Source organism: Leucoraja erinacea, chromosome 4 (genome assembly GCF_028641065.1).
Source record: "Leucoraja erinacea ecotype New England chromosome 4, Leri_hhj_1, whole genome shotgun sequence".
In the NCBI taxonomy this organism is placed as follows: Eukaryota; Metazoa; Chordata; class Chondrichthyes; order Rajiformes; family Rajidae; genus Leucoraja; species Leucoraja erinaceus.
In genome coordinates, this window is record NC_073380.1 from 57864178 (window position 1) to 57885739 (window position 21562).

General features: G+C 45.3%; 1 protein-coding gene across 1 annotated transcript in view; it reads right to left on the reverse strand.

Moving 5' to 3' along the window:
* cdh7a (cadherin 7a) overlaps positions 1–21562 on the reverse strand; it is a 294111-nt gene that overhangs the window by 63111 nt on the left and 209438 nt on the right. The window contains 1 exon segment of the mRNA XM_055634342.1: positions 12981–13148. Within this exon segment, the coding sequence (XP_055490317.1) occupies positions 12981–13148 (168 nt within the window).

The window sequence follows — 21562 nt, forward strand, 5'->3', positions numbered from 1 at the left end:
GGCCAGCTGCCACGCATGGCGACAGGCCTGGTTCACCACTGCAAGAAGAAGTCAAGTCCGTTTGATTAACTTTATGTAACTTTGTCGGCAGCCTTTGTGTACGGCCTGGGTGAGGTCGGCTGTATAATATCACCGGGTCATATACAATAGAGCATTTCACTGTACCTTGTTACATGTGATAATAAAGTCCCACTGAATCATCAGAACAGTGCAGCATAGGAACTGGCCCTTCAGCCCACAATGGCTCTGCCTAACATGACGCAAAGATAAAGTAAACTCCTCTGCCTGCACGTGATCCATAATCCCTCCATTCCTTGCATATTCATTGGTGTCTTAAATTGGTGTAAAATGGCACACCCAATATGCCCTATGTATCTCCTTTAAAGTTTTCCCCCCTCACCCCTCTCTGAGGGCGGCACATTGGTGCAGCAGTAGAGTTGCTGCCTTATAGTCCTGTCCCGCTTGGGCGATTTTTCAGCGGGCTGCCGGTGACTGTCAAGCCTGAACAACCGGCAACTGGAACAGCGACTGTCAGAGTGGAACACACACACACAAACACATCGCTTCCTTCACCAGCCTGTTGTGCCGGTGGGGGACAGGGCAAGCGGAGTGAGAGCTGTCTAGTAAATTCACACGGTGCAAGGCCAGGGTGAAGCAGAAATAAGATGGCTAAAGCACAGTGTACGGTAAGTACTTTAAAAGAGGAGGAGGGGGGTGGGAGAAGGGGGGGAGAAGGAGTGGAGACAACTTTTAAGAAGCCAGAGCTACACAGCTGTGAAGCTCGGCGGACATTTAACATTACCGGTCGGTTCTGAAAACTACTGCTTACCTTTATTATCCCCAATGAGCCAATGAAATTCACCCGTCAGCACCGGTTACAACCTACGAGAACCTACGAGAACCTTCGACCTGGCAACCCATTAGGACCTCCTGGCGACCCACCTACGGCACAAGAATTCTCGCTACTCTCCATGGCAGCTTCATTCTAGCCGCCACTAATTTTTCAACATGTTGAAAAATTCAAGGCGACCATAATGAGGCCGAGACTAGTTCCCAGAATGCGGGAACTCCTCGTGATCATGGAGGTGACTCCCCGGCAACCACCCATGAACATGAAGCGACCATGTGGCGACTGCATAGTCTCCTGCAGTCGCCTCAAAAGTCGCCTAAGTGGGACAGGCCCATTACAGTGCCAGAGACCCAAGTTCGATCCTGATCCTGTACGGTGTTTGTATGTTCTCCCTGAGACCATACGGGTTTTCTCCGGGAGCTCCGGTGTCCTCCCACACTCCAATGACGTACAGGTTTGTAGGTTAATTGGTCTGCATGACATAGAACTTGTGTGTGGTTGATTGTTGGTCAGCGTAGACACAGTGGGCCGAAGGGCCTGTTTCCACACTGTATCTCTAAACTAAAGCTAATCTCCAATTTTACTTCGGAGTCACGTGAGTGACTACGTGAAGAGCCCGCCAGCACGCGTGCGCGCCATTGCGTCTCACGCAGTGCAACAGCGACGGGCGGGGGTGGAGCGCTCCCACGGGAAAAATTCAAACGGACCTACACAGGTAAGGAAAAATTGAAGTTGTATTCTTCCCCTTGCTGTGCTTTATGTTACAGCACGTTGGACAAGGGGAAGAAAAAACGGACCTGGACTGCAGGCTGCCTGCAGGGAACCAGGTAGGTCCCAGCAGCCGACACCACTAATGTCCAGCGGTTCCTGGACCGCAGGCTGCGGGGAACAAGGCAGTTCCCGGCAGCCGACACACAGACGCCCAGCGGTTCCAGGACCGCAGGCTGCGGGGAACCAGGTAGGTTCCGGCAGCCGACACCACTAACGTCCAGCAGTTCCAGGACCGCAGGCTGCGGGGAACTAGGCAAAGTTCCAGCAGCCCACAACCATGGGCAAACAGCAGTTCCAGGACCGCAGGCTGTGAGGAACTAGGAAGGTTCCGGCAGCCGACAGCCGGGTACGACCGGCACAGGCTGAGCCGAGCACCGCGAGCTGTATACCTGGAAACAACACAGCAGGCTGCAGGCAGGCAGGAGTCGGTACGGCCGATAGACTCAGGGAGTCCGGCCAGAAGGACACACTGCCCAAGGACAGTGAAAGTGACCATTGGCGTGGTTACTAAGGTCCACTTACCGACTCCAAGCTGAATCCAGCGTCATGAGTCAAAGCTCAAAGCAGCTCAAAGCAACGCAGCAGGCTGGAGGCAAAACGAGCAGGATTCAGCCCGGCCGATCATACTCACCTGAGTCCGGCCGAAAGGGGCGCGCTGCCGAGTACAGCAGAGGTCTGCCCGTAACTTGCTCCGGGAGATGGAGCAAGCCCACTATGGGAGTCTTCGCACTCCCACAACAGCACCTTATCGAGGGATGTAAAACAATGCATCTCCCTCGATAGGGGAATGCGTTGTGGACCAGGGCTAGGCTGGTCCGGAAGAAGGGGACGTGGCTGAAAAAAATGACAGTGTGCAGGGGGTGCAGAATCCTAAGGAGCTACTGGATCACCAAAATTACGGATCAACGAAAAGTACCATTACAGACCAGGCTGGCGGCCAGCATCGACTACCTGTACTTCCATCTTCTGCAGGAACAGGCAACAAAATTACACAGAAGTATAGGCCTCCTGTGAACTTTACTTCATTTTAAAAATGCCTGCAGCAAACAATGCGATCTGGGGGTACAGTGGGACTGGCACAAAAACCCAGGAGGTCAAACTACAGAAGATTTCAAAACTTCTGACAGCGGGCATATCATTGGTTGCTCGCCCAGACGATGGAACAGAGAAAAGCTCGACAAAGAGATCAAAGCCGTCGGGCTCATAACAGCGTCATCAGCAATGACAGCACCCCTATGCAACCACCAGCAGGTACCAACACCAGGACGCTGGTTAAAGCATGAGGGCTGCGCAGCACCATGAAGGTCCTTTTAGGCCAAGGTCCAGAGCGACCCTCATGGAAAATGTGCCAACCCCGCACTCCGGCACCTCTTGCGCAGAAGAGGCAGAAATTGAAGAAAGGGATGTACCACTGGCAACCAGGTAAGTAGGTGGATCTGGTTCCTTCCAGAACACAAAGGTGTATGACCTGTACTAACAGGGGGAATATTACACTTGTTTTGGAAGACATGGAGGGATCATTGTCGATACCTAAAATTTAACTGGATGGGGCACCAATGGCAGGGTATAGCGTTGCCTAATGGCCTAACTTCAGCCCCAAGACTTTTCAACAAGATATTAAAACGGGCCTTGGCAATATTAGAAACAAAAACATATTGTCATGGCATATCTTGATGATATATCAATTGTGGGGAAAAAACCCTGATCTAGCTAAATCATCAGTTTTAGCTACCAAACATAGGGTGAAACTCTGGGGTCATCTCCATCCAGATAAATCTAAGTCAACGGCATCCACAACTGGATTTTCTGGGATTTACAATTAATGCTATCCATATGTCTGTAACATTGCCAAAGAGTAAAGCAGACTTGGATAAACCTACAAAATAATTAATTACTAAAAACACTGGTGTTGGGTGTGTTTTATGGTCTAAAAGCCTACTGCTAACAATGCACCATCTGCATGTCCGCCTACGAATTGATAATATCACAGTGGTGGCATATATTAATCATATGGGAGAAAAGATCGATACCATGTGTCAATCTGGCCAATATATTTGGCTATGGTGTGTTAACATACATATTTGACTATCAGCAAACTTACCTACCAGGTAAGCTCAATACTGAGCCACATACCAGGTCATCAAAATTCAATGACAGCATCGAATGGCTGTTGGACCACAAAAAAGTTGCTGATGTTACCAAAAGAGGGACACCAGATATCGATCCATTTGCATCTAGACCCAATCACCAGTTACCAACATATGCCGCTTGTGAACCACACTTGGGGCAGCAGCAATGGACGTTACTCACTTAATGCGGAATAATTGTTTACAATGTTTTTCCCTCCTGCCTCATCAGTCGGATCCTAAGCAAAAACACATATGGACTCAACATCAAGTGTCTTGAAAGTACCTGATTGGCCTACACAGCCATGGATCCCTGTGGTCTCGGACATAGTCTCTGAACCATAGTCCACCATGCTAGATCCGGGCTGGTGGACAGGACCATGAGCATGATCACAGCAGCCTATCAAGAATCAACAAGGGCTGGTGTAGCATATAATACAGCTACAACCACCAACGTCCTGGGAATTCCTATCCAGCCTTCATGTAGATGAAGGACTGAGCTGCAGTACTATAATTATGCAGGAGTGCCCTGTCAGCTTGCTGGTGGCAGGCGCCACGACAACTCTCCATGGGATCTCACCCTCTAGTTGTCAAACTTATGAGGATTATTTCAACACCAACCCTCCTAGAGGGGAGTACTCCCAGATATGGGACGTCAGTGTTGTACTAAAATTGCTAGGGGCACCAGCAATGTCCCTGTCCCTGGGGGGGGACTGACATTTAAAAACAGTATGCTGATAGTACTGGTCTCAGCTCTAGGGGTCCAGTTTCTACATAAACTGAGACTGGGATAAATTATGGCATCTCCAGAAAAGATAACTTCGCACATTTGTTAAACAAGATAGACCATGATCATCAGGACAAAATTTGGAATTCCAGATTCACCCAACTGACACCCGACTATGTGTAATGACACACCTTCTATTATACCTTAAAACTACTAAAACTTAAGAGGAAGTAAATTAGCACTATGGGCAGCCATAAACAGCCTAATGGCCGGGTATCAGCACTAATCATCGCTAGATGGCTCAGACAGGCTTGGTAGCTGCTGGGGTGGACACTGACATCTTAAGTTTCTATCCACATGGGCACAGCAACACCGGCAGCTAGAGACAAGGAAGTGCCTATGGACCATATCCTGGAAACAGCAGGATGGTTAAGAGAAAGACCTTCCAATTCTTTATAATAAGCCAATAACCAAGCCTGCGGTATTGCAGAATCAAGTTTGAATTCTGCAATATATTTAGCCCTAGGGAGGATTATTTTGTTAAAATAAATTATTACCTGAATTGGATGCATGTCTGAATACAATAACATACTTCCTCCCTTGAATGACTTTGGCAGTGAGTGAAGCATGGACTGTTCCACGGCTTGAAATCACAGAGCTTTAAAATCTTCACGTAGTCACTCACGTGACTCCGAAGTAAAATAGTAAGATTAAACGAGAACTTACCAGTTTGAAGTTTGATCTTTATTTTATGAGGAGTTACGATGAGGCATTACGTGCCCTCCGCTCCTGCCCTCAATTATAAAGGTCAACTGGTATCTTAGTTCTCCTTGTCTTTACTATGTTTACTTCAATTACTATTTTCTGTGATTCCACATCGCTGCTTTGAAGAATGTCACGCACGCGTGCTGGCGGGGTCTTCACGTAATCCCTCATCATAACTCCTCATAAAATAAAGATCAAACTTCAAACTGGTAAGTTCTCGTTTAATCTTACTATTGTAGATAACTAACTTACAAACACCCCCTCCCCTTCTGACCACCTCTCTTTTGCACCCATTTCTCCCTTTTCCCCTCCCCCTGCCCTACCTCCCTTTCCATCTCTAAGCTAAACGGGGGACGACAGATGGCGCAATGGGCTAAGTGTTCGGCTGGCGGCCGGAAGGTAGCCAGTTCGAATCCCGCTTGGAGTGCATACTGTCGTTGTGTCCTTGGGGCAAGACACTTCACCCACCTTTGCCTGTATGTAAATGTAATGTAATTATGTGAAGCACTTTGGGGTCAATGCAAGTTGACTAAAAATGTGCTATATAAATAAGATTATTATTATTATTATTATTATTATTAAATAAAATATATCCAAGTGCTGCTTAACTGGTGCAAGGGTTCTAGCCTCTTCAACTCTTTCAGGCAGTGAGTTCCCACCACACTCTGTATTATAATAAAAGTCATCCCATCTACCCTCTAAACCTTCTACTAACTATTTTAAATATCTGCTCTCTGGTTTTGACCCTTCTGCTGAGGGTAATTGGTCCACCCTGTTTAATTAGAGTAGACTACTCAGAACTTTATTCAACCAGCTTTCTTTAATGCAATGACAAGCTGTCCATACCATCTTTCCTCACAACTAATATTGTAGACACAGCCTAAACCATCACATGAACAAACCTCCCTTCCACTGACTCCATGTACACTTCACGCTGCCTCGGCAGGGCCACCATCATAATCAAGGACGAGTCGCACCCTGGTCTCCACTCCCTCTTCTTCCCCTCTCCCATCAGTTAAGAGGTACAGAAGTGTGAAATCGCACACACGCCAGATTCAGGGACAGTTTCTTCCCAGCTGTTATCAGGCAACTGGACCATCATATGAACAACTAGAGAGCGGTCCTGAATTACTATCTACCTCATTGGAGATCCTCGGACTATCTTTAATCAGACTTTATCTTGCACTAAAGATCATTCCATTTATCCTGTATCTGCACACTGTGGACGGCTTGATTGACTAAACCATGTTTAGTCTTTCCGCTAACTGGATAGGACCTGGATAGTATCCAGGATGTACTTTTAGGAAGGAGATGAGGAGGAATTTCTTTAGTCAGAGGGTGGTGAATCTGTGGAATTGATTGTCACAGAAGGCTGTGGAGGCCAAGTCAACAGATATTTTTAAGGCAGAGTTTGATAGATTCTTGATTAGTATGGGTGTCGGGGGTTATGGGGAGAAGGCAGGAGAATGGCGTTGAGAGAGTAAGATGGATCAGCCATGATTGGACAACAGAATAGACTCGATGGGCCGAACGGCCTAATTCTGCTCCTGTCACTTATGAACTTATGAACACAGCACGCAACAAAAAGCTTTTCCCTGTACCTCGATATACGTGACAATAAGCCAAACTAAACTAAACTAATATCTCAGTCCTGGCAATGTTTTCTATGCACAGTCAGCAGTGTAATCACATCTGTCTTGCAATGACCAAAGCTATACAACGTACTCAAGCTGTGACCTGATTACTTTTTGTCTTCAGTCTCCCCACCACACTGACAAGTTTTCCTTTGAGAATTTATCCAATTCATTTTTCTGAAAGTTACTTTGGAATTGACTTCCACTTGTCTTTTAGACTTTTGGCTTAGCAACTCACTGTGTGAAAGAAAAATCGTCACCTTCAGTTTGATTTTTTGTCAATTACTTTAAATCTCTGTACATGGTTATGTACCCTCCTGTCAGTGGAAATAATACCTCTGTATTTATTCTCTTAAAGCCAAACGAATTCTTAAACCTTCCCCACTCACAAATCTCTCCAAGCCTTTGATGTCCTTCCAAAGGTAATCAAAATTGGACGCAATTTTCCAAGTGTAGTCTAACAAATCTTCTTTGTGCAGATTGAAGATAGCTTCACTGCTTTTGTATCCTGTATCTCTATTAATAAGCCCTAAGATCCCATATGGTTTAATCTTTCAATATGTCCTTCCCTTTAAAGATGAATGTATAAACACACCTGATCCCTCTGTCCTTGTGCAGAATAGTACCATTATCAGTATATTGTCTTCTTCCTCATTTAGTTTAGTTTAGTCTCAAGATACAGAGTGGAAACAGACCCATCGGCCCATACATTTGTTCTATCCTACACACATGGGACAATTTACAGAAGCCAATTAACCTACAAACTTGTATGTCTTTGGAGTTTGGGAGGAGACCGGAGCAACCGGAGAAAACCCACGCGGTCACATGGAGAACGTACAAACTGTCCGTACAGACAGCACCCGTGGTCAGGATCGAACCCAGGTCTCTGGCGCTGTAAGGCAGCAACTCTACCGCTGCGGCACCGGGCCGCCCTATTGCCCCGTGCTCTAATGTTTAGATCAAAAAGTGCTGGAGTAACTCAGGAAGTCAGGCATCTCTAGAAAACTTTGTTAAGATCCTTCTTCAGACTCTTCCATTGGTACCAGTCTATGTATGTCCTAGGTGTGTCCTCAATAGATGCTGCCTGACCCATTGAGTTACTACAGCATTTCGATTTTCACGCAAGATTCCAGCATCCGCAGTTTCTTGGGACCCTGTTCAATGTTTCTCCTGTTCCTGCCTTCACCGCCTCCTCTGACTGCTCATTCCAAACGCCAGACAGTCTTTGTCCAAAACAATTATCCTTCAGATTCCATTTAAACCTCCTCTCTCTCACCTTAATCAAATGCATTCTAGCTTTAGAATCCCAAAATGGTGTCTCCCTAACGTTTTCCACAATGGCAGATATGCCATTTGCCTTATATATTGTTCCTTATGTGTAGGATAGACCTGGTGTAGGGGTAATCACTGGTCAGCAGGACTCAGTGGGATGAAGGGCCTGTTTTCACACTGTATTGCTAAACTACACTAAACACAGGTACGGGTCCTTCGGCCCATAATGTTTGTGCCGTACATAATGCTACGTTAAACTGATCTCATCTGCTGTACATGATCCATATCCCTCCATTCCCTGCGTTTTCACATGCCTATCTAAAAGTCTCATAAAAGCCTTTATCATTTCTTTCCAGGGTGTGTTTCCACTTTGATCAAATTCCAGGAAATTTTTGGACTCTATTTAAGGAAATGTTTTTTTGAGGTGTGGAAGCACTGGTTCCAGGCCCTCACCGCTCTCTGTGTAAAATCCTTGCCCCGCACATCTCCATTAAGCATTACCCCTCTCACCTTATAGCTATGCCCTCCAGTGTTGGACATATCAACCCTGGGAAAAAGGTTCTGATTGTCTACCATCTCCATCATTTGCTGCATCTGCCTGCTGACATCGTCATTATGGACACTAAACCGACAGACAAGAGCATGAGCAAATAGGAGCACAACCCACTCAGCCCTTCAAGCCTGTGCTGCCATTGAATACGGTAACGAGACAATAACTATCTTTCCTGATTATGTCTCACATAACGTTTTAGTCCTCTATCATGTCCCCTCTCTGCCTCCTCTGCTCTAAGCTTTCTTGTGATTGATGGATAGACTTTGGAAATAGAAATGTATAGACCTCATTAGACCTCAATTTGCTCTTCCCTCAGCCTTCTAAAGAAAGCAACGCCAGGTGGACAGGTCTGGAATTGGAAAGAGGGAGGTCAGGGGGATGGTGATAACATGTCAGGGGTGAGTTGGAGTCAAAGGGCAAGAGTGAGGACCACATGCACATATGGACCTTTCTGTCCCTGGGTAGCTTACAACCTAGCGGTATGAACATTGAATACTCTAATTTTAGGTTACTTATGCAACCACCCGCCTCTGCCCTCCCTGCCCCCCCCCATTAAAACCGGGTTAACCAGTTCCGCAGTTCGCCACGATGTATCCCTCTTGGGATCACAACATCCCTAACCAACTATTGGCCTATTTGGGAACCTCCCTGCCAGTGGTCATCTGTTGCAGGCCCTGATTTGCCTGACCCGCTGAGTTACTCCAGCACTTTGTGTCTATCTCCAGCTGGATGGAGTCTCATCATAGCTTGTGAATGTCCTCTGTACCCTCTCCAATAATCATATATTTTCTGTAACGAGACCAGAACAGCAGGCAGTAAGATCCAACTCATGATAAAGATCTACTGTGTGAGAAAATCCAAGAGAGAAATTTTCTTTCCAGAATCACCATGATAATAAAAATGTAATATTATTCACATTCATCCCTTCAACTCAAATCACCATTTACCCATAAAGCTTGACATGCAACATACCGTTTCATCTTTGTAATTCAAAGTGATTGCATTTTGAGTTTGAGTCTGTGAATGTTTCTCGATCTTTCTCTGCAACTTTCAATCAACGTTCCCCAACAACATCCAAACAGCACCAACATGCCAAGTGTACAGGGAATGTTTTGTCAGCTCCGCTCCCACGCATTGGAAACAGGCAGCAACAGAAGGACTGCCTCCATCCTGTTGCCACTCTCAGCCAAGATTCAGGAGCTGTTGGGGTTTCTTTAGGTAACGGAACTTACATAGGGGGGAGAACCTGCCAGTTTAAGTTAGTTTAGTTTATTATTGTCAGATGTACCGACATGCAGTGAAACGCTTCAATGTTGCGTGCTATCCAGCCAGCCAATAGACTATACATAATTGCAATCGAGCCTTCCACAGTCTACAGATACAGGATAAAGGGTATAACATTTGTGTTTGAGTTTGAATTTAGTTTAGTGTCACGTGTACTGAGGTGCACTGAAAAGCTTTTGTCAAGTGCTATCCAGTCAGTGGAAAGATGACAATTACAATTGACCCATCCACAGTGTACTGATGCAGGATAAAGGTATGCATTTAGTGCAAGGTGAAGTCCAGTAAAGTCAGAATAAAGATAGTTTGAAGGTTCCCAATGAGGTAGATGGGAGGTTAGGACTGCTCTGATGGTTCAGTTGCCTGATGACAACTGGAAAGAAACTGTCCCTGAATCTGGAGTTGTACATGCACAAACCTTCGAACCCCTTGCCTGAAAATACTGGTGCCACTGAAAGATACTTCATAAACTGTTAACTGACCAAGTGGCATTCTTTGATCTGAAGTCATCTTGAGATAAAATGCAAACCCATACATTTATAAAGAATGCTTCAATGTTGTCATATGTTATGCAATTTCTAGAATGTGTAGAGCAACCTGCTAGGAAATTATGATGCATAATTCTGGTCATCCCATGACATGAAGGATATGGATGCTTCGGAAATTATGCAGAAGTGGTTATGCAGAGGTGGTCATGTGATAGGTGCAGAATTAGGCCATTCGGCCCATCAAGTCTACTCTGCCGTTCAACCATGGCTGATCTACATCTCCCTCCCAACCCCATTCTTCTCTCTGTAATCACTGACACCCGTACTAATCCTTTAAACCTTGCCCCTTCACCTTAAAGCGATGCCTTCTAATATTTGATATTTCCATCCAAAAAGAGTTATGATTGTCTACCCTATCTATGCCTGGAATAGGGGGTATTTTCTGCATGGAGTGTTTGGATGGACGTATTATTTTCTCTGGAACTGCGGGGGTTGTGGGGAGATCTGGTGGTAGTATATAAAATTATGAGTGGCATAGATAGGGTAGACAATCAGATCCTTTTTTCCAGGATGGAAATAACAATTTGAGGAAGGACATTATTGATATTGAGGGAGTACAACGTATGTTCACAAGGTTAATTTGCGGGATGACAGGACCGTCATATGCTGAGAGAATGGAGCGGCTGGGCTTGTATACTCTGGAATTTAGAAGGATGAGAGGGAATCTTATTGAAACATATAGGTTTATTAAGGGTTTGGACACACCAGAGGCAGAAAACATGTTCCCGATGTTGGAGGAGTCCAGAACCAGGGGCCACAGTTAAAGAATAAGAGGTAAGCCATTTCGAACGGAGATGAGGAAACACTTTTTCACACAGAGAGTTGTGAGTCTGTGGAATTCTCTGCCTCAGAGGGCAGTGGAAGCCGGTTCTCTGGAAACTTTCAAGAGAGAGCTAGATAAGGCTCTTAAAGATAGCGGAGTCAGGGGATGTATGGAGAAGGCAGGTGCGGAGTACTGATTGGGAATGATCAGCCATGATCACATTGAATGGTGGTGCTGGCTTGAAGGGCCATATGGCCTACTGCTGAACCTATTGTCTATTGTCAAGTACTAGAAGGCATCCCATTAAGGTGAGAGGGCAAAGCTTAAAGGAGATGTGCAACCAGGTTTCTTTATACAGAGGCTGGTGAATGTCAGGAGCATGCTGCTGGGAATGGCGGGAGTTAGATATGAAAGTGGCATTTAAGTGATTTTGGTTATGCAAGAATGGAGAAATATGGGTTGTGTACAGGCCTGTAAGAGTTGGCCTTGGCATTATGTTCGGCACAGACATTGTGGGCCAAAGCACCTGTTCTTGTGCTGTCCTGTTTGATGTTATAACTCATGGCTACCACCTGCCAGGATTTCTTGCTACTAGCGTCAACAAATAGCATTCTGAGTTTGAATATTGGGTAAAGAAACACTCTGAAGATCAGAACACAAAGATCTAGGTTGACACTGTCATTGTTTTTCCTACTGGCACAAATGCTAGTTCCAAATGTTGCTTAAAGTTTAGTTTAGTTTAGAAATACTGCGTGGAAACAGGCCCTTCGGCCCACCAAGTCCGTGCAGAATAGCGATCAACCCGTACACCGACACTATCGTACACACTACGGACAATTTACAATTTTACCAAGCTTATTAGCATACAAACCTGTACGTGTTTGGAGTGGGGAAGGAAACCGGAGATCCCGGAGGAAACCCACGAGGTGAAGGGGAGAATGTACAAAGTCCGTATAGACAGCACTCGTAGTCAGGATTGAACCCGGCTCTCTAGTGCTGTAAGGCAGTGGCTCTACTGCTGCGCCACCGTGCTCAAGCAGGTTTTCTCACTTCAGGTAAATTACACCGAAAGTCCAAAAGAGTGAAACCTCTGGTCCATCTGGTTTGTGGCTCATGACTAAAATATTTAAGCGGTTGGATAATATCTAATATCTAACAATGAGACACCAGGATGTGCACACGCTAGTTTACAAAAAAAGGACACAGTGACTCAGCGGATCAGGCAGCATCTCTGGAGATCAGAAGTGTCCCGAGCTGAAACGTCACCGATCCATGTTCTCCTGTAAAATATTAGGCTTCACCAGCAGGGGCGACGTAGTGCAGTGGTAGAGTTGCTGACGTACAGCGCCAGAGACCCAGGTTCGATCCAGACTACGGATGCTGTCTGTACATAGTTTGCACGTTCTCTCCATGACCTGTGCGGGTTTTTTCCAGGAGCTCCGGTTTCCTCCCACACTCCAAGAACATACAGGTTTGTAGGCTAATTGGCATTGGTAAGATTGTAAATTGTCCCTAGTGGTTAGGATATTGTTAATGTGCAGGGATCGATGGTCGGCACGGACTCAGTGGGCCGAAGGGCCTGTTTCCGTGTTGTATCTTTAAACTAATCTAAACTAAACTAAATTAGGGACAATCTCAGAGTGAGGTTGTGTGCGAGGGATCTTCTGTAAAGAGTTGGATGTTTGCTTACTGCGGGAGAAGCGTGGCGGGTTGTCATTGACATCGCTGAGAGTGACGGTGATCGATGTCGTTCCAGACAGGCCTCCCATCTGACCCACCATATCTTTAGCCTGTATCACCAGCAGGTAGCGATCCTTGGCCTCCCGGTCCATGTTAGGGAGAGCAGTTTTGATGATTCCTGAAAGACAGAGTCAAAATGATTAACGGTAGGTCTTCACCTGTCTGGGAATCATTCAGCACGTGGTACAGATTGTGCTGCTATAACACAACAGTCTTATTCCTATGAAACCTCATGTTATAGAAAATCTCAGTGCAGAAATAATTGTAAAAGGTGAAAATGGTGTTGAGAGACACAGTGGCACAGTGGGGCCACATTTGGGCAGCGGTAGAGTTGCCAAAGTCCCTGCCTCAACTACCTCCTCTGGCAGCTTGCTCCATCCACCCACCACCCTTTGAGTAAAAAAAGTTACCCCTCAGGTTCCTATTAAATCTTTCCACACCTTAAATCTATGTCCTCTAGTTCTCGATCCCCCTACTCTGGGGAAGAGACTCTTCTATTTCCCTCATGATTTATGTAATAATCTTTATAGAAACATGCGTAGGAGTCCATTCCGCACTTATGCCTGTACTAGAAAAAGGACTACACAATTAGTCCCATTCCTCTACAGAGTCACGGAGTCATCAAGCCATATAGTGTGGAAACAGGCCCTTTGGCCCAATGCCCAATATGTCCCATCTCCACTAGTCCCACCTCCCTGCACCTCCCTCTAAACCTGTCCTATTCCAGCAGAGAAGATTATTGGCTGTAACCTTCCCTCTATTGATGAACTGTACACTGCAAGGGCCAGGAAGCGAGCGGGCAAGATCATCTCTGACCCCTCTCACCTGGCCACAAACTCTTTGAATCACTTCCCTCTGGAAGGCGACTCCGCAGCCAGACATAGAAACAGTTTTTATCCACGAGTAGTTGCTCTACTCAACAGCCAAAAATCTGTAGCCTCCCTTTGATCTGGTATTTTGTTGGTTCACATGCTTAATCAATGGTGTTTTATCATTAATGTTTTATTATTATTAATGTTTAGTGTTTTCCGAGTCATTCGTAACTGTCACAGTATGTCATTTTGTTACTTGTGGGCGGAGCACCAAGGCAAATTCCTTGTATGTGAATACTTGGCCAATAAACTTACTTACTTACTTCAGGCAACTGTCTAAATGTTTCTTATAAATTGCAATAATCCCTGCCTCATCTAACTATTCTGGCAGAAAGTTCCATGCTGTATGAAAAGGTTTAGCAAAAAATCGGAGCCAGCACCGTTGACCAAGGAAAGGTGGAGCCCACAATGGTCTATTGTTGGCTGTGGAAGAGGTGATAATGAAGAGATATATGTATGTGAACAGTGGAACTGGCAGGATGACTAGGGTGGGGGGGAGGTGCGCAGTGAGATGGAATGCAGGGATTACTTGAAATTTGAGAAATCAATGTTCATACAGCTAGATTGTAAGCGGCCCAAGTGAAATATGAGGTGCAGTTCCTTCAATTTGCATATGGCCTCAGACAGTGCACGAAGCCCAGGATAGAAAGGTCAGTGTGGAAATAGGAAGGGGAATTCAGAATTCACCACCTCCTCTAGCAGCTCATTCAATACACTGATACTTTTTTTTTACTGTGAATAATTTACCTCTCAGATCCACTTTGAAACTACGCCCTCTCACCTTAAACCTATGCCCTTCAGTTTTAGACTCCCCCACCATAGGGATTTGATTATCTTCCCTATTTCATAATTTTATATACCTCTTATCATGTCATTTCTCAGCCTCGGCTCCAGGGAAAACAAATCCAGTCTATCTGTCCCTGCCCATCCCTTGTTTCACTGTTCGTATGGGCTCATTATCACCTCCTCCACAGCCAACAATGGACCATTGTGGGCTCTTTGGCCATGGGTGCCGACGTTAATCTGTTCTGTACTTTACAGAGGCGTACACGATCAAGAGGGGAATAGATCAGGCAAATGCGTAGTGTTTTGCCCAGAGTAAGAGAATCGAGAACCAGGCAACATAGGTTTAAGGTGAAGGTGGAAATATTTAATAAGAACCTGAGGGATAACTTTTTTACACAAAGTCTAGTGGGTGTATGGAACGAGTTGCCAGAGGAGGTAATTGAGGAAGGTATTGTCATTACATTTAAGAGACATTTGGACAGGATAGGGTTATGGGTCAAGCGTGGGGAGGTGGGACTAGTGTAGATGGGGCATGTTATGGTCAAGTGGAAAAGTTGGGCCAAAGGGCCTGTTTCTATACTGTATGACCCAAGACTCTAAGTGCGATGGTAACTCAGCAGGTCAGTCAGCATCTCTGAAGAACATGGAGAGGTGACATTTCGGGTCGAGCCTTTTGGACAACTACATAGATAGGAACGTTTTAGAGGGACATGGACCTAATGCAGGCAAATGGGACTAACTTAGATGGAGTATCTAGGTCCGCATGGACGTATTAGGCAGAAGGATCTGATTCCATGCTGTATGTTTCTACGATGACCTTCCCCAGTCACATACTATAAGGTGGTCTCGAAGGTCGCCAGGCCTAGAGTGTGAAACATATTAATTGTAATTTATAAAGCACGACCTCCTCACATTTATTATCAATGCCGCCACTTACAGAGTCAAGGCTCCCATATGCTTTATTGAACTTATTCTTACTGCAATCTTAAAATAGAATATGTAATCTCTGTAGCAATATCAATCACAGAACAAATGACTCCTGAAATCAGTCTTTTCGATACGACCGTATAGAGACCCACTTCACTCTGATTCAATCAGCCCTGGTTTTATTATGGAAAAAACAGTGACACAATGGTTGAGTTGCTGCCTCACAGCACCAGAGACGCAGGTTCAACCCTGACCACAGGTGCTGTCTGTATGGAGTTTGTAACGTGTGGGTTTTCTTCGCGTGCTCCGGATTCCACCCACATTTCAAAGACGTGCAGATTAAAACCCAGCGGTACGAATATTGATTTCTATAATTTCAAGTAAACCCCTTGCATTCCCTCTCACTCTGTCCCTCCCACCCATGCTATGCATCCTGCCAGTTTCACTGTTCATATCCCTTCATTATCACCTCTACTACGGCCAACAATGGACCAATGTGGGCTCATTGACCAACGATTGCGGCTCGGAGTTGCACCGTACCTTTTCTCACCTCTAGTTTCCCTCTCCCATGACTCTCAGTCTGAAGAAGGCTCTCGACCCGAAATGTCACCTATTCCTTTTCTCCAGAGATGCTGCCTGACCCGCTGAGTTATTTTGTGTCTCTCTTCAGTGTAAACCGGTATGAGCAGCTCTTTCCTACACATGTTTGTAGGATAATTGGCTTCGGTAAATTGTCCCTAGTGTGTGCCGGATGGAACTAGTGTGCGGGGTGATTGCTGGTTGGCGGTGGGGCCTGTTTCCACGCTGAATCTCTAAACGAAACCAAAACCTGTTAAAGTGCACCTCTGCATATACTGGCAGAGGGAAGCATCGGAAACAAACACAAATTGAGACGCTGTGCCATGATATCACTCAGATGAACTTTCAGGCTATAAATATCAATGTTAACAGTCAAAGTCAAATTGAAGCCTGTGAAAAATATTATGGTGAAAGGGACAGGCTTCATTTTATTGAGATGAATAATCTCTTGTCAATTTATTGATGTGCTGAGCTTGACAATTCTGCCGTCAAAATAATTAGAAAGAGAATTAGTTATCTGACATGTCTGTTCACGGGCAGTGTTCGTTAACATGTAACATTTAACGATAGTCACGGAACACCGTGACTCATATTCAAGGTAAAACTATTTTTTTTAAATAACACAAGGGAACACAATTTTGTGCCTAGAAGATGGACACAAAATGCTGGAGTAACTCAACGGGTCAGGCAGCATTCTCTGGAGAAAACGAATACGTATTGTTTTGGGTCAAAACCCTTCCACAGACTGTGGGGCTTTCCCAATCACTCCTTATATAACATGCCCTCGAGTCCTGGTAACATCCTCTTAAAATGTCTCTACATTCTTTCGGCTTAACGACATCCTTCCTAAACTCACCAAAACAGAACACAATACTGAAGAAGGGCCCGACACGAAACGTCACCCATACTTTTTCCCCAGAGTTGCTGCCAGACCTGCTAAGTTACTCCAGCATTTTGTGTCTATCTTCGATGTAACCTGCATCTACAGTTCCTCCCTATACAACATTAAGCTTCCTTGATTCGTAGAGTCAGGGAGTATAGAATCATGGAGTCATGGTGTCCTAGGGTGTGGAAATAGGCGCTTCGGCCCAATTTATTACATCTACACTAGTCCCACATGCCTGCATTTGGCCCACATCCCTTGAAACCAGTCCTATCCATGTATCTTTCTAAATGTTTCTAAAATGTTGCGATAGTACCTGCCACAACTAGCTCCTCCAGCAGCTTGTTACATACACCCACCACCCTTTGTGTGAAAAAGTTATCCCTCAGGTTACTATTAACTATTCCCCCTCCCCCCTCACCTTAAAGCTATGTCCTCTGGTTCTTGATTCCCCTTCTCTGGACAAGAGACTCTGTGGTAACTTCATGTCCACGTGTTTTTTAGGTACAGTTTGAATGCTAGGATGCTAGGAGACTGCAGGGTGACTTGGATAGGCTGGGTGAGTGGGCAAATGTTTGGCAGATGCAGTATAATGTGGATAAATGTGAGGTTATCCATTTTGGTGGCAAAAACAGGAAAGCAGACTATTATCTAAATGGTGGCCGATTGGGAAAGGGGGAGATGCAGCGAGACCTGGGTGTCTTGGTACACCAGTCATTGAAGGTAGGCATGCAGGTGCAGCAGGCAGTAAGGAAAGCGAATGGTATGTTAGCTTTCATTGCAAAAGGATTTGAGTATAGGAGCAGAGAGGTTCTACTGCAGTTGTACAGGGTCTTGGTGAGACCACACCTGGAGTATTGCGTACAGTTTTGGTCTCCAAATCTGAGGAAGGACATTATTGCCTTAGAGGGAGTGCAGAGACGGTTCACCAGACTGATTCCTGGGATGTCAGGACTGTCTTATGAAGAAAGACTGGATATACTCTCTAGAATTTAGAAGATTGAGAGGGGATCTTATAGAAACTTACAAAATTCTTAAGGGATTGGACAGGCTAGATGCAGGAAGATTGTTCCCGATGTTAGGGAAGTCCAGGACAAGGGGTCACAGCTTAAGGATAAAGGGGAAATCCTTTAAAACCGAGATGAGAAGAACTTTTTTCACGCAGAGAGTGGTGAATCTCTGGAACTCTCTGCCACAGAGGGTAGTTGAGGCCAGTTCATTGGCTATATTTAAGAGGGAGTTAGATGTGGCCCTTGTGGCTAAGGGGATCAGGGGGTATGGAGAGAAGGCAGGTACGGGATACTGAGTTGGATGATCAGCCATGATCATATTGAATAGCGGTGCAGGCTCGAAGGGCCGAATGGCCTACTCCTGCACCTAATTTCTATGTTTCTATGTTTCTATGAATCTCTAAACGAAACTAAAACCTGTTAAAAATGCACCTCTGCATATACTGGCAGATCGAAGCATCGGAAACAAACACTGTGGAATTCTCTTCCTCAGAGGGTGGTGGAGGCCGGTTCTCTGGATGCTTTCAAGAGAGAGCTAGAGAGGGCTCTTAAAAATTGCGGAGTCAGGCGATATGCGGTGAAGGCAGGAACGGGGTACTGATTGGGGATGATCAGCCATGATCACATTGAATGGCGGTGCTGGCTCGAAGGGCCAATTGGCCTACTCCTGCACCTATTGTCTATTGTCTATTGAATCCCAGCTCTCTGCTCACGTGACGCTGCTTGTTCCTACGCAATGGGAACAAGCTGTGTCTAAAAGTCATGAGATTTAGTGGCTCCTACAACTTTGTGCATCTAGCCGATCTATTCCTCACATGATTTTGTGCACTTATATAAGATCACCCCTTATTCTCCTATGCTCCTAATGGCCTTGTCCCACTGTACAAGGTAATTCAAGAGCTCTCCAGAGATTAAAAAAAAAGCAAACTCGTGGTAAGCATGTAGAATGTACGTAGCGGGTGTGCGTCGGAGCTCGGGCCATCTCTTAGCGGCTCGTAACGCTAACGGCTGGTTCTCGCGGTAAGCTCGTGAAGACTTGTGAAGATTTTTCAACATGTTGAAAAATGTCCACGAGAGCGCTGAGTATTACCGTAATTCTCCGAGTTTGAATCGGGGAAACTACAGGAGAACTCTTGAATTAGCTTGTACAGTGGAACAGGCTCTTGAGGAATAGGGTCCTAGACCTGCTCAACCTCGCCCTATAACTTAGCCCCTCGAGTCCTGGCAAGATCCTCGTAAATCTGCCCTGCACCATTTCCAGCTTTCCAGCTCCAGATTCAAGCACGTTGCCACATTTTTAATCCGAGCACTGCAAAATCTTTAGTCATCTTGGCTAACAAAAATGTAATTATCTCTTGTTCTGTCTTGCAAGTGGGGTGCGGAGAGATGAGAGAGATTAGAATTGGCACCAGTTCTCTGTATTAGATTATGGCTTGTGGTTAATTTTCAACCTGAGTTTTTATCTGATTCAATGCTCACTAACATCAATAGATGCTGCGCACAATGTGGTCAACTCAACGCCGGGAGACCAAACATTGTGCACAATGCCTCCTTCAGTGTGGCAATGGCATTGGGTCACTGGCCACGTTAATGCCCCATCCTACTCCCACTCAGTCCCATTTAGATAAAGTCTAATGTTAGCTAAGGAATGGAACCCCCATCTTCCACAGTTCAATGGTTCATGGTTCTTTATTGTCTCGTATGCATACTACGCCATTCAACTTAATATTAGACCTTGAAACATAGGACCAGAAAAGCAGAGTTAGGCCATTCGGCCCATTAAGTCTGCTCGTCATTTCCTCCTGCCTTCTCCCCCTTAACCTATGACACCCTTACTGATCAAAAATCAAGTCAATGTTCATGTTAAAAATACCCAATGACTTGGCCTCCACAGCCAAATGTGGCAAAGAATTCCACAGATTCACCACCCTCTGACCAATGAAAGTCCTCCTTATCTCCATTTATGATGAAAGAATGGATCGACTGGGCTTATTTTCACTGGAATTTAGAAGGATATCTTACAGAAACATATAACATTCTTAAGGGGATGGACAGGCTAGATGCAAGAAAAGTGGTCCCGATGTTGGGGGAGTCCAGAACCAGGGGTCACAGTTTACGAAGGCCATTTAGAACTGAGATGAGGAAAAACATTTTCACCCAGAGTTGTGAATCTGTGGAATTCCCTGCCACAGAAGGGAGTGGTGGCCAATTCACTGGAGGTTTTCAAGAGAGAGTTAGATTTAGCTCTTAGGGCTAAAGGAATCAAGGGATATGGGGAGAAAGCAGGAAACGGGTACTGAATTTGGATGATCAGCCATGATCATATTGAATGGCGGTGCTGGATCGAAGGTCCAAATGGCCTACTCTTGCACCTATTCTCTATGTTTCTATACTTCTATTCTAAAGGTAGGTCCTTTTATTTTGAGGCTGTGCCCTGTGATCGTAGGCATCTCCACATCCACTTTATCTAGACCTTTCATTATTTGGTAGGTTTCAATGAGATCGCCCCTCATCCTCTAAACTCCAGCAGGTACAGGCCCAGAGCTATCAAACGCTCCTCATACGTTAACCCAAACATCCCCGGGATCATTCTTATAAAGAATTGAGTTCAGCCTTCTCAGATATTGATCTGCTGTTTCAATCACACTTTTTACAGGTCCATGTTGTATTGCCCAAGCAATCCCATCCTCCTTCACCACACACTACCATCATTGAATCTCTCCTGTCTTCCATTTGTGGCACAGTGGCACAGCTGTTAGACACGTTGCCTTACAGTTTCTCAAAGACCCAGGTTCAATCCTGACCTCGAATCTATTGCACATTCTCCCACACCCCAAAGAAGTACAGGTTTGTACGTTAATTGGCTTTGATGAAGTTGTAAAATTGTCCCTAGTGTGTAGGATAGAACTGGTGTGTGGTGATCACTGGTTGGTGTGGAAACCGTGGGCCGAATTGCCCGTTTCCGTGCCGTATATCTCTAAAGTCTAAAGACTACCACCGTCCCTTTTTCTGAAACAATACTGTGCGGCAGATTTATATCCACTAACTTTCATCCGCGAGATGTTAAATCATCTACTAATGAGAGATGGTAGCCAACCTTTACAGAACTGTGGTTGGAGACAGGTCTCAGTCCAGTAATTCCCCTCTTCAGTTTAATCAGTCGCTGACAACAGCTTTAATAAGAGCTTCTAATTATACCAACTCTCCCAGTTTTGATATTATGTCTCCCAATCACTGTCAAGCCATACTCCAGCACCAATGGGTTCCTAATGATCCCACCAAAAGATAATGAACACTTGCAGTCACCAGGAAAAAAGTTTCACTTTAAAAACTAGACATTGTGTCAATAAGATGACTTTAAATTAATTACTGCTGGAGATCCAATAGCATTCCGTCAGCAGAAGGCACTAACGCACTCCACTACTCTCTCAGCAGAAACTAAACCCGTTAGAATTTCTCAGCAACGCCAGACAAT